Genomic DNA, 14,300 nt, shown 5'->3' on the forward strand with positions numbered 1-14,300 from the left:
TATTTCATTACTTTAATTACCAGGGACTACTCTTTTCTTGCTGTCTTATGATAAGTGTTGCTGTAACTAGCAACAGCAAACATCCACTAAAACATAAAGTGCAATAATAGTACTGCTGTCAGGATCGCTGCTTTAAAATACGAGCCGGGGGGGGTGGGGGGGGGTGGAATATAATGGTTTATCTATTTCTTCGAGATCCGCAGGAGTAGGAGATGGAAACTCGTTTCACGTAAAAAAAAAAAAAAAAAAAAAAAAACACAAAAAAACAACAACAACAACAAAAAAGAGGCGAGTAAACAGGTTTTAGTCAAAGAAAATAATGGCCCGGGGAGGGCGAGGGGGGGGTGGAAAGTTGAGGACACACTTAAAATCCCGGCCCGAGGAGGAGCGGCAGGCAGCGCCGAGCAGCTTCTCCTCCTCTCCCTCCCTCCTGGGAGCAAAGTTTGGGGATACGCTCCCGCGGAGGGAATTGGGGGGGGGGGGACACGACACCGAGACGGGACCCACGGGGCCGCGCAGGGTGCCTGTGTCCCGTCCCCCCCCCTCAAACTCCTCTCCTCCGCCCCAAAAAAGCGGTTGACACCGCCCCCCCCCCCCCCCGCCCAAACGCCTGCGGCTGCCGCTCCGCACCCGCTCCGCACCCGCTCCGCACCCGCGGAAGGCGGCCGCAACCCCGGCGGACCCCCCCTCCGGCCCCAACGGGGATGTCCTACCCGGGATAAGTGTCCCCCCCCGTCCACCCCCCCCCGAGCCCGGCTGCCAGCCCCGCCGTTCAGCAAGACGGGCTCCCCGTCAGAGCCGGGAGAAATTTGTCAACAATTCTCAACCGCTCTGGTAATGACATTCCTGGAATCCGCAAGCGATGGATGTAAAGATAGGAAAGCGCCTCGACTTTCCGCTTGGAATAACCGTTCGTCTGGGCAGAGCCCTGTTCCTCTTTTCTCGTCCTTCCTCCCCATATGCCCCCCCTCCGTGACGCCTCCCACGCTTTTCCCCGCTCCCGAAACACGGGCGACGAGCCGCTGTGCCTTGCTCCTGTCCGAGGAGGCAAGAGCTCCCTTCTCGCCTTTGTGCGCCCATCTATCCAACCCAACCTTCCCGTCAAAGACCCGAAAAATATGCAAGGCTTGCACTGCCGCTGAGAAGCAGGACAAAGTTTAACTTCGCTGTTGGCAGTCGGAGAATAACTCCCAGGCAGGATTCGAGCAAAAGATCTGATTTGCTGAATTCCGCTCTTTGATTTGTATTTGTATGTTATTGCTACTGCTAAGGTTGTTGCCAACCTCAATTAGATCACAAATGAGATCAGTTTAATTCAACTCCCAAACTGTGACCTGACCATGGTCTGAAAGTATTCAAAAACGCATTTTAAGCCTTCCTTTGATTTCAAAAGGAATACTGCATGCTTGGTCATTCATACAAATAACATAAAACGTAATTATGGGATGATTTGGCAGATGACATTCCTGCCAAACGCCGCTCCATGCCAGATACTGTAATGCTATGGCTGCTGTCCTGGTGCTTGAGCGCGCGGCACCCTTGTGTAAGGTGGGAGTAACGGGGTGTGCGCGACGTCGAGGTGTTTAAATGTATTTGGGGAAGCGAACGCAATAGCGACGCCCGCACCACACTGAACCCCCCAGTCAGAAACTGCTGTATCACTTGGAAGGGAAGAGGATCCGCGCTATCGAATCTCCAGGAGGCTGTGACAAAGGGAGCTTGCAGCTTGACACACGGGTAACAACATAGCAAACACCTTTAATTCTGTCATGTCTCATACCCTTTGCTTTATCACACATTTGTGGCTGCTCTAACATTGACACCTACACTTTAAGAAAAAAAGAAAAAAAAAAAAAAAGAAAGAAAAGAACCCTCGACAACAAAAATCCCCAAATGAAGCAATCTTACTCAAGCTAAAAAAAGAAACACCTGTAAAGTTATTCTGATGCCCAGCAAAAATAACGAACTTATCAAGTCCTCCTTCTGACGGCTCAGAAATAGAGCAGCGAGCAGCTCGCTCACCCCAAAAAGTTCACCGTGGGGAAGGCGAAGCCCCCCGAAAGCTGATGGCTTTCCTCCAAACCCCGGGAGCCCAGAGCGACCCGGGGAAGCCACTCGTACAGGTTTGCCGGCGTAACTTCTCAGCTCTTTTGCTGCTCCAGCCCGAATCCTAAATTGACCTTCCCCTCTCAGCAACGCTTGCGAGCTTTCCTAGAGAGGTTTTGGGCTACGTTAGACATGCGGGGGTAGAGCTGGAGCGTGTACGCCTGCGTACGCCCCCCCGGATAGATAACCCCTCACTGATGGAAGAAGCTTTCATGACCATGCCTCGTAGCTCTTCCCGGCCCTCTCCCTGATGGATTGACCCCGAAAGATTCAACTGCCACCAAGGAAAAGATGTGTCAGGTTGAGCGGCTGCTGTGGTTTCAGCAGTGTCACCTCCTCGTCTGTGTGTCTGCCCCCCCCCCCCAGGCCCGGTACCTGCGGGACCAGCACGGCCTTCGCCGGGCAAGGCCCCGGAGCGCACAAGGAGTTAACGCTCTTTCCAGCATTACTGGGTAGGTTAATATCACAGCTGCCTGGTAAAGCATTATCCAGCACCTCACTTAACAAAAGCCTGCTTTTGCAAACAGACTCCTACTTTTCCCCAAGTGTCCAAAGGTGTTTACTGAAGTAAATCTGCCTAAATCCTCCATTGCTTGGGTCATGGGGGTGGTTAGGAGGGTGGAAGGTGTAGAGATAATCTCTTTTTGTAAATTCTGCAAATCTTCTGGGAAAAAATCAGGAATCTGTGTCACATGCTTCTGTTCAACTGGTAACATCTCGGTTAGTGTGCTCCTTATGAGTGAAATCTGCCATAGCAGCTACAGGAAAATAAGACATCCCTCCCGCTCCTCATTGTTCAAACTGTTCTTCCCTCTCGAAGTTGCTTTAGCACGTTTAATCTATTTGCTGACGGGGGGAAAAAAAACTGTTAGGATCCTAAAAGTGGCTTCTGGAAAAAAAAAAAAAATAAAAAATGACAGTTTGGTCGGCAGGAGATAGTGTAGTTGAAAACTTGTCACTTGAGATTTCTGCACTACCCCGGTTATTCCAACACCAGCAACTGCATATTACTTTTTACATGTTGCAAATAGAGGCAAACAACACAGGAAATTTTGACAGCTCTGCCTGAAAGGGCTTAAATACTTCTCAGTAAGCAGGATCCAGTTATAAATAAACCTTCTCTTGGTGAGAAAAAAGTGGCTACGACCAAAGACCTCACCGGTTTTTTTTAAAACCGTCTGATTAAAAGCACAGAAGAGCTTCTGAAGAACAAACAAACAGGCAAATCTGGGGGGGGGACACGACGACAGGGACTGGGGGGGGGGGGCACAGCCGGAAAATGTACATGAACGTGACTACGAAACCCCACGAGAGAGCCCAGCTAGAGAAACTTCCACAAATCTCGCCTTCCTCCTCCTCCTCCTCCTCGGTGCGCATTTTCTGGTGCCGCCGAGGATTTGCTGAGTTGCTGCTTTTTCCCCGGTGGGGTCGGGGCAGCACCGGGCCTGTCGCCAGCCCGGGGACACCCCCGCGGCAGAGCCACCCCCCCCATCACCACCATCACCACCATCATCACCATCACCACCATCACCACCACCCCCCCCAGCCCGCAGCATCGCCACCGCTCCCTGCCCTGCCAGGCGCGAACACACCCAGCCCGACCCTTAACACACGCAAAAAAGTAAAAAATAAAAATAGAAAAAAAAAAATTAAATATATATTTAAATAACTAGATTGAAGTTGGGGAAAGGGGGATTTTTTTTTTTTTCCCCCCCCCGCTAATCTGCTCGCTGGTGGTGGCCAAGCTTGCCTCACCCCCAGCCACCCCCGCTCCCCAAGGTCATGGTGAGTAAACAATAATAGTAATTAAAACAAAATAATAGGCAGCAGTCAAGAGCTGAGAGTACACACACCTGACCCTAACTATAACAGACTTCTCAGAGTAGAATTTGATCCCTCTCTGACACTTTCTACCTCAAGTGTTAGAGCGAGTGGCCATGAATAGTACAGGCATGCCATCTTGTAACACTATCTGCCTGTCAGCAGAGCCAAGGCTGGGTAGAGCAGGATCTATATAAGGCTTGTAACTAGGGGAAGCCCAACAAACAGCTACAAACACCTAAGTTATTTTACTCAGCCTCCACCCTTCTGCTTTTTTTCCCCCCTTCTTCTCACTCTTTTTTTTTTCTTTTCATCTTGGCTTTCTGTTGCAGAATGCAAATGTAGCCTGCCGGCGGTGAATGGGCTGAATTGTGATTAAGAAGAAGAAGAGCTCCTTTCTTTGTTCTCCCCTCAGGGGATGTTTACTGGGAGAGACACAGCGGATCAGATATGAAAGGCATTCAGGTCAGCATTGATGTGAGCGAAAGTGAAATCATACCTAAGGCATTCAAAAGACCGCCGTGTCAGGGGTTCAGCTAACGGTGCATCTACTGTGTCTTCCCTGTTAGGCACACAAAAAAAAAAAAAAAAAAAAAAAAGGAAAAAAAAAATCTCTCCACAAACAGGCATTTTTTAAAATTACAACAAAAATTATATAGAGAGGGGAAAAAAAAAAAAAGTTTTCCCTCTCTTTACCTCCCGAGCAGAAGCTACAGGACTTAGTGCTCTTTTCCCTTATGGATCACGGACGGAACAGGTCAACTTGTATTAATTGTAGCTGTTGGGATCAGCATCATTTTTAGGGGGCAATGATCTAGTCTGAAATGTGAACCGTTCTTTTCAGGCGTACCTATACGTACCGTATCTATGTCTATATGACATCCACACTCATAGGTGTATACGCCTGGATACGTGTATCTCTATGTGTGAGTTTCAATAAGCTGCGTGGCTTATTTATTCTGATACGAAACACGAGCAATCGCTTCTTGCCTCCCTCAGAAGCAACTTCAATGATAAAGGACAGTGTGGCATATCAAACCAGCACAGCGCACCTTAAAAAGTCATCTTTTCTTGACTTGGAAACTCCTAGAAACACTTTGCTGAAAGCTCGCAGCGCAAGAGGACGGTAACCACAGGCGTAAGAAGTTGGTACGCAGCTATTTAAGTTAAACTGCTTCAAGAAAAAGTCTGGGCATTGTCGGTTTTTTTCATTAAAAAGGCTTGATGAAGAACTATTTGGATCTTTTTGTTGCTGTTGTTGTTTTTCTTAAAGTTTATGCTTCTCACAGGCTAGATACTCTCTCAATAGACTTTCCAAGTGGTTAGCTGACGCTGCTGGCATAAACAGAGAGATGTAAATATATAGGGGAAAAATCGCAAATTACAGTTAAGCATACAAAGAGTTAGGAGGTGGCTGCAGTTACAGGGGCTGAAATGAAAATGAAAACGACAAACCGTTCAGAAAAAGCCTACAAAAATTAAGGGACGGGGCTGGATGTCGTGTGCAGTAACCATCCCCACTGTTGTGAATTTGTTTCCACCTTCAGAACCTTAGTTAAAATACATTGTTTCTCTAATGCTCACATCTGCTTTAATGGTGACGTTTAATTCTGAAATATTTTCAACTAGTGTTTCTGCATCACAGATTTCTCTCCTTTTTCTCTATACTCTAAAAAGACAACTAAAGAGCAATCAAAAAGGTGTCTGACTTGGCCATTCAGACAATTGCACCCTTGTGGGAATGCTGGAATGAATGGTACAGTGGACACCCCAGCACTATTGACGTTATAAACATGTAAATGAAACACATTAGGGCAGACAATCAATTGTCTGTGAGCACTGCAAACCTGCACTCCCTTTCTATGTGACAGGCACAAAATAGTGTCTACCTTGGGAAGCCATGGTCTTGGAGAAAAAAAGGACAAAGAGTTCTCTTTCACAGAAGAGAAAATGCACCTTAAAAGCACTGGGATAATGCAGATGCCAAAAACTGTTGTGAGGCGAAGAATTTCCTATTTCTTGGAATGAATGTGGGGCTGCTGTAAAAGAATCAACACCCTTCTTTCCACTCTAAAGGGAGACGCACATTTTTCTTGGGAAATATTACCAGCCTGTCCTGAGAGCTTGCATCTCAGTCTTCCATACATTTTCCCTACCTTGGGCAGTTGGCTATGTATAATTATCGATAATTAACTTGTAATGGTTTCCTTTTTTTTTTTCCCCCCCCTTTTCAAATACGGCTTTTCCAGGCACCAAATGTATTTCCTTACAGCAATTAGAAATTCCCCCAAAAGTTTCCTTGCGAAGCATGTGCAATAAGCAAAAGCCAGTAAGTACCGAGCGGTCACAAATGGCAAACAGTAAATCAGGCACTGATCTCCAAATTCGCTGGGTTTCTCGAAACTCAGAATAAAATAAATAGATCCGTCTTGACACAGAAAACAACCTCCTCTGCTCCATGCCACAGCTCAGCCTGGACATGAATCTGCACCGAGAAAACGCAGCTAGATAATCATTACGCCGTGGCCACTCGCATTTATGGCATTAATTTTTAATACCTATCTCCAGGTGCTTTTTCTGGAGGGAGTGCATTTGTCTCCCTAGCCAGTCCCCAACTCTGGAAGTAATCTCCTCGCAACGGATTCCCCCCCCCGCAGAGGTCCCCGGGAAAAGGAGCGCTCCCAGATGCCCGCTCTGCCTTGTGCCACCTGAATTTCACAAAAAGCAGCTTTCCTCCTCGCACCCGAGCCTCAGTCTAGCTACCTCCAAACTTCTCCAGGCAGGGAAGACAAGCCTCACTTCCCACTCACTAAAGGCAGCAGGCAGGCTTTTTTTTTTTTTTTCCTTCCCTCTTCCCCCCCCCCCCCCCCTTTTGCAAGTGGGAAGCGAAGGAGGTTTTTCCCCCTTCCCCAGCATCCCTGAAAGGAGGGTGGGTGGGTATCTTTTTGGGAAAGGCTCTGAGCAAGTATAATCGTGTCTGCTTGTTTGGTCTGTGCTCTCCCTCGGATCAGACGCCCTGAAAGCATTGAACTTTCTCCCTTTTCTTTACAACTGGAAGCGAGATGGCAAAGGAATCGCAGAGAGCTCTTTACTGAAACTTTGGGGTAAATTAGATCCAACTTTCCCCCCTTCCCCTCCTTCCTGAGGACTTTATTTTTTATTTTTGAAGGGGCGGCGGGGAGGGGGGGGGGGGAAAGAAGGGAAAACACAACCCCCCCAGCCACCCAACAAACGCCAAACCACAACAACAAGGCGAGAGGCAGCTCATCTTGCTGAGGCACGGCAGGGCAGGGCCGGGGTGACCGCCCGGGGCCCCCCGCACCGCTCCGCACCCGCTCCGCACCCTCTCCGCGTCCCAAACCGCAGCGGCCGCCAGCGCAAACCCCCGCCTCCGCGGGGCGCCCGTGCGGAAAGGGGGCTCGCTGCCCTCTCCTCCTCCACCTCCTCCTCCTCCTCCTCCTTCACCACCTCCTCCTCCTCCTCCTCCTCCTCTTCCTCCTCCTCCTCCTCTGCCGCGACTTCTCTCCCGAGTGAAAGTGCCGCGAAGTGAGTCAGGCGCTGGGAATCATCTGACTGAACTTCCCGGAGCTCCGCCGCATTCCTGGGCTGCCGCTCCGCACCCCCCCCTCCCCATATCCCCCCCTCCCCGCTTTCGGGGTCCTCTCCTTCCCATCCTCCATCCCCTGCTCCCCCCCCCCTCCACGGGGGGGGCTCACCCCTCATTGATTTCCAGAACACCTCTCCCCCCCCCCGCCTCCACCTCCGCACACCTCTCCTGCACTCCAGCAGCTCTCCTCAACCCCGTTATCTTGGAAAACCCCGAGTTTTTCTTCCTCTCTACCCTATTTAGCTCCGCCGTAATTTTATCCAGCGCCGGTATCTAATCCCGAGCCTTGCCCATCCTCGCACACACGCAGAGACACGCACACAGGCGCGGAGCCCACTGAGGCATTAGTTGGATTATTCTGTTTTGTCCCCGTCTGTAATTTGTATGTGATTGCACTCACACTCCCCCAGCTTCCTTGATGACCCTCTATTTCTTTCTTTTTTTTTTTTTTTTTTTTTTGTGGCTTTTAAATTTTATTTGGGGTCTGCTGCGTTTCTAAGGAATTTCTGTCTGATTTCGATAAGCATCACCGTTTCTGGTGTTATCAGCAAAGACACAAGCTCAGAAGTGACATCTTTTCCACGAATCCAGGAAAGAAGAAAAATCCACTCAGTCCAGATAAATCCTGGGCAATTCCCAACGGGAAAGGCATTGGATACGTGCTTGTCGAGAAAGAGAAAATGAAAAAAACCCCCAAAACACCAACCCCCTAACCAAACCTACCCTCGCTCGTCTACCTGCTTCTCAGAACCAGGACATTTCTCACTCAGAAATGAATGAAAGAAACAAATTACGGAGCACAAAGAGAAAAGAGTGGACAGACAGAAAGTCGAGAATTCTTTTTTCCCACCCCTGTCTTGGCCAGAGCAAGGCACTGAGGGGAGAAGTTAGACCTTCGCGTTACCAGCGCCCACACTTGAAGTTTGCAGGATCTTTAAGTGGTTACCTTAAAAATCGCAATTAAACTTTCGACTCCCAAGTGTGGTGGCTTCCCAAGTTAGTGCAGTTCCGTGAAAACACACTTTTGCATGGGAGCAACAAGAATCTCTGCCACCCCGGTCCGTACGTGTTCCCAAAGACCTGGCTGCAGTAACAGGGCGGACAGGCTGCAGTCCTGCTGTCCTGGGCAAACAGAGGCATCCAGCTTTTTTTTTTTTTTTTCCCCCCCTTTTTTTTTTTTCCTGGGAGGGAGTGCGACTCAAATCGTGTTGAGAAAATATTAAACACGTAGACGCATCCCTCATCACAGAGCATGTGATGGTTTTAACACGCTAAACTAATAATCTTGTCTGAAAAAAGCGAGGAGGCTGAAGAAGCAGAATAAAACCCCCTCAAACACTCAGAATATTCTTTACTGCAAAAGAGCACTTCTAGATGCGTTGCTTTAAATCTCATTCGCTTTTTCTCTCAAAAATGACTGTTTAACATAAGAAAAAAGGCTACTTGACACAAAGCTTTTGTTATCCAGTTGATCAGCAACGTGCTTTAGATACTTGTAAGGGGAAAAAAGCCCCACAACAGACATTGATTTTAGAAAATCAATAACCAACATTTAATAAAAAGAACAGAGGAAACACAAGAGAGGAGAGGGAAACATTACGTGTAATTTTAATGTCTACTAAATTACCCAGAGATGAGGGGAAGGGGAGGTCTCCTCTGTGAGGACCACCTTAAATAATGACAGACACAAGAGTAAAGGGTGGTGGTGGAGGGGGAGAGACTTTAAAAAAAGATAACAAGGAACGGATCCTTGGGAAGCTGCTCGGAATATATTATTTTAGTTGGGGTTTTTTTTGTAATACTAAGCCAAGCAAATAGATCAAAGACAACACAAAGGGAAAAGCCAGTGTAACATAACGAACAGTTTCTGACTAAAATTCCTCTATCACTCCCCCATATGGCTCGACGCCTCCACCACAACAAGAAAAAGACACACACACACACGCACACACACACTCACAACCTCGAGAGAGGGAAGGGGGGGGGACAGGATCATTTGTTTCTAATCAACATTCTCTTGTCTTTGTGTTTTGGGTTTTTTTTTGTTGTTGTTGTCGTCCTCCCCCCCCCTTCTCCTTCGCCAGTTCCCCCCCCCCCCCCGACCTCCACCTCTCCACTTAAATGAAGTAGCTGAGCTCTAAGCGCATGGGTTCAGGTTCACACAAATAATCTGCCTTCCTCCGGCTCTTGGAGAGGAAAGTTGTTGAAAGTGGGGCCGGGATGGTCGTGCGAGGGGCTGCGGGTGGGGAGGGGGAGGCTGGGGGGGGGGGGAAGAAACTATCCTCCACCGGAGGAGAAAGGAAGAAACTCAGGGAGGGACGGGGAGAGCCGGAGAAAGAGAGACCCGCACCAGCGCAAGCTGCCAAATGTGAAATGAGCCCAGAACACCGCGTCCCACTGAGCCCCGGCCCTCCGCGGCACCGGGGGAGAGGGCAACGATGGACAATCGGGCACCCAGCTCATTAGTATTATTAATTATTAGGGAGGAGGAAGTTTCATTTTCGAGTCCCTAACAATAAAAAAAAAAAAAAAAAAAAAGAGAGAGAGAGTCGCTAACTCGGTGCCAGCCCGCCTCGGGGTTCTCACGCCGCCGGGTTTATTATTTTTTTTATTTATTTTTTTCTTTCCCAGGGACGGCAGCGGGGGCACCGGCTGCCCTCCCGCCCCTCTCTCTCCTTCCGCGCCTCTCCGCGCACTTTCCTCCGCGCCTCCCACCCCAGCCCCCCCCCAAACCTCCTCTCCCCGACCCTGACAGCACCCAAAACCACCCGGGATAAGCGACGGGCGAACCGGACACCCCCCCCCCCCCCCGCCGCTCCCACCGCCCTCCGCCGCCGCGGGGCAGCGGCCCGCCCGCTCCGCGCCCGCGCAACAAACTTTGGGGCGGCGGCGCGGCGCTTCCCCCCCCCTTCCCTTCCTCCTTTCTTTTCCTTACACCCCCCCATCCTCCTCATCCACTCCCCCCCCCCCGTCCAAAACACACACACACACACACACACCCCAACCCCTCCGGCGCCCCGCAGCCGCGCAACCCCCGCGGGACCACCCCGCCGCCGCGCAGGGCAGGCGGAGGAGCGGCGAAACCCGGGATTTTGGGACATGGAAGGGGGGGGGGGGAAAGAAGCCGCTGCCTCCCTCCACCGGCTGGGGCTCCGTCCCCGTCCCGTCCGTCCCCGTCCTGCGGCCGGTTTTCCAACCCCCCCCCCCCTCGCTGTTTCTCGCCGGGGGGGAAAAAAAAAAAAAAAAAAAAAAAGTTTGGCGGGGGGGGGGGGGGCCGGCTTACCGTTTTTCCTCCGGGGGTTGGCTTGTTTTCGCCTCTTACACCTGGGGCCATCCGCCATGATCTGCTGCTTCATTGATAAGAGTGGATCAGATGGCAGTTCGCATGGGCTCCGGCTCCCTGATTCAGCAGCACGCAGGCTCTATGGGTTGAAACGACCGAACACGGCAACAATGTGGGCATCGGCGGAGCCCGTTCAAACGCAGGGCGCCAACCGGGGACCCGGAGCGGCACCCCAAAAAACAACCCGGCCACGCACACGGACGAGGGGGGGGGTTGCCATGCCCGGGGGGGGGGGGGAGGTGGGACGCAGACAGAGCGGGCTTCCCCCCCCCCCCCCTTTTTTTTTTCTCTCTCTTTAGCCGGGCAGATTGACTAATTTATTTATTTATTTATTTATTTATTTATTTATTTGATTTCGGGCTCGCTCTCCCTCCGTGTGTGTCTCTCTCCCTCCGTGCGTGTCTCTCTCCCTCCGTGCGTGTCTCTCCCCCTCCGCGTGTGTCTCCTTGCGTGTGCGTGTGTCTCGCTCCCTGCCTGTGTGTGTGTGTGTGTGTGTATTGCACCAGCAAAGCAGATCAGAGAGAGACAAGAATTACATCTCAAATGAGTCATAACTCATGACCGTATGAGGGAATGCACAGCTTTTACAGTAGGCTGTTTGACTCAATGCTAGGCGGACCGTTTCCTCCTAAAAGTACTTTAATTTGACATCAGAACTTCTTTTCACGCGAAATGCTAGCCTGCTCTCCTTCTGCTCCTGCTTTTCTCTTTTTCTTTTTTTTTCTTTTTTTTTCCTCCCAAAGTGCACTCCAGCAAAGTGATAAGGGGAGAGGGAAACATGGCTCTCCCCTCTCCTTTTGGGGTAAAGCACAGCACGGAGACCTCCCCCTCCCCCTAACAACGAGGAGTGTAATTATAAACCTCTGTCACCTTTTTAGTCAGTTTGACAATATTCAGGGTTTCCCCTGCCCCTTACTTAAACAAAGCTTCAGAGTGTCAATTTTTTTTTTTTTTCTTCCCAGAAAAGAAACAGAAATCAAAACTACCGCTGTCAGAGTTTTCAGGCTTTCAGTTGGGTTTTGTTTTTTGGTTTTTTTTGGTTGGTTGATTTTTTTTTTTTTAAACTTGTAAACTTTTGGACCTGCTGTGTGTGCCTGTGTGCTCGGGCTGTGCAGGAGGCTCTATCTGTCAAAGGGAGAGGGCAGGAGCGTTTGGTTTGCTGCAAGAACGCTCCTGAAACTCAGTCCATCTCGCAGAAGATGCTGTAGCTTTAAAGATGCTTTGACTTGAGGATTAGTTTAAACAGGGGGCTATAAAAGATGTAACAGATGCAAACTGTAAAACAAGGGCAATTAACCCTTGCTCTCCTGAGCAGGATCCCCCCTCTCCTTCGCATCTATTGTCTTCTCCTGCACTGGGGGTTTTACACAAAACCTAAAAAATTATTACCTGCCTCAACAATTTTTAATATTTTTTTGCAGCAAAGTGGGCTTTTTTTTTTTCTCCCCCCCCCCCCCCCCCTTGTGTCTTTTCACTTTGCTGGAGCTTCACACCAGGATTGAGCAGTGAAGTGTGTTGCTGCTAGGTCTTTTTATTCTGCCTGAACTCTCTTCTCAGACCTTTGCGGTTATAAAACCTGCTTGGCTAAAAAAAAACACCAAAAATTAAAAAAAAAATCTCCGAGCAGGTAAGAAGATGGGAATATTGAGAGAGCGTGTGCGGGGTCAGCGTGTTTACTCACACTCTCCTGCTTGGGATTCCGCCTGGACAGAGTGAATTGCTGGCTCTGTGGATGTGGATGTATGTGGCTGAGGAAGGAAGAGGCTGAGAAACGCGCTAGAAAACTTTAGTATTTGCCAGTTATTCCCGATCCTGGAGTGGGCAACGGTGCCATCGCTGCGGCAGGTCTACCAGGAGATGTAGCGGAGAGGGGAGGATAGGAACCGAGGCAAGCCCGGACCCTCAGCCTGCCTCGGCAATTGGCGTTTTAATGCAAAACCACCAATGGTGAATTGTTTTAAATGCGTTTCACTACCTTCCCTGCCCTTCAGCCTCCCTCAGAAAGTTGTCAATAATTTTAAACCTGCACATCTCGAGAACGCTTTTCTTCCCAGAGGACCGGCTAGCTTAAAAAAAATATATATATATATATACACGCATATTTTTTTTTATTTTTTTTTTTTTTGCTTTTTGGTAAACGACTTTTAAGTTCCAGTCAGTACTTTCACTTCTTGCTTTAGGATCCCAGAAGCTAAGGTGTTACTTCACAAAATAAAATAAAGAAATGAAACTAACTAAGCAGACAAAACAGCAAACTTTCTGTTTGGGGAAACACATCCTTTTGCCGGGGAGCCCTGCCCGGGGCTGGGGCTCCAGCGGTGCCCGGCCGGGCTGGCTCTGCAGGCTCAGGGCGTGCAAAGCATTAACAGGTACCTGCAAACTTTCCGAGCTAAGATGTGAAACCTGAAATAAAAAAGAGCAGGAGGTGGGTGGGGGGATGTTTGTTTGGGGGTTGGTGGGGGTTTTTGTTTTGGTTTTTTTTTTTTGGTGGTGTTTTTTTTTTTTTTTCCAGGAGGATGAAGTCCCTTCCTAGCACTAAAACTTTTTTTGCTGCTGCGTTGTAAAAGGTACCTCCCGTACCTGGCTGACAGGTAAGGGGAGCAGGGGTGGTGGTGGCACAGCCCCGAGCGCCCCGAAACTGCTCGCCCCTTCCCGGAGCCGCACCGGAGTGACTTCAGGTTTCGGTTAAAAAAAGAAAAAAAAAAAAAAAGAAAAAAAAAAAGAAAATAGGTTTTTCGCCCCAAGTATAAACAAGCCAGAAAGAAGCCAACACGCTTAAAAAAAAAAAATACTATCGAAATTAAATAAGCCCGCTAGTGCGTGAGGTGGTGCGAGAAAAAAGAAGGGGAGGAAAAAAAAAAAGGGGGGAGAAAATGGAATTAAATTCCGAACCTACCTGCGAAGTCTTGTTTGTAGTTTTGGCCAGAAATGGTGAGAAGAAAAAGCATGAAGAAGCCGCGAAGTGGAGGAGAAAAGGTGAAGGGAGATGCAGCTCCTGGAGAAATTGTAAAAAGCCTTGCAAAGAGTTGTCGGAAGGACCGTTATTCCTGCTGGGCAGGTTAGGACTGATCTCTTTCTGCCACTCCAGGAAACACAAACCTGGGGACGGACTGACGTGTTACGCCTCTTCTAATGACATTTTTTTCTTTTTCTTTTCTGTAGGAGCGAGAGGAGAGACCCTGAAACACACGCCACCTATCTTTGTGGGGAGGGATAATTGAAGAGCACCAAACGTGAGCATCATGTGGAAACGTGATCGCCAAGTTTCTCTCTGGGAAAGGATCTGGGATAGATTATACCTTGAAGTCTCCGCGAACGCTTTAGCGGCAGAAATGCAATTCCACCTCCTCCCGCCCGCCCCCCAAACCCCCCCCGCCCCGCGCCCGCCCCCCGCCCCGCGCTTTTTTTTTTTTTTTTTTTTTT

General features: G+C 49.4%; 1 protein-coding gene across 4 annotated transcripts in view; it reads right to left on the reverse strand.

Annotated features, from left to right (window-relative positions):
* The window catches only part of ZEB2 (zinc finger E-box binding homeobox 2), a 115,402-nt gene extending 101,395 nt beyond the window's left edge, over positions 1–14,007 (reverse strand). For all 4 annotated transcript variants that reach the window (XM_075028968.1, XM_075028967.1, XM_075028966.1 and 1 more), the window contains exons 1-2: positions 13,774–14,007; positions 10,818–10,956 (exon numbers count right to left, since the gene is read on the reverse strand). In XM_075028968.1, coding sequence (XP_074885069.1) covers positions 10,818–10,890 — 73 coding nt within the window. In that variant the 5' untranslated portion in view covers positions 10,891–10,956; positions 13,774–14,007. The remainder of the gene's footprint in view (positions 1–10,817; positions 10,957–13,773) is intronic.
* Between the last annotated feature and the right edge of the window lie 293 nt (positions 14,008–14,300).

Source organism: Buteo buteo, chromosome 5 (genome assembly GCF_964188355.1).
Source record: "Buteo buteo chromosome 5, bButBut1.hap1.1, whole genome shotgun sequence".
NCBI lineage: Eukaryota > Metazoa > Chordata > Aves > Accipitriformes > Accipitridae > Buteo > Buteo buteo.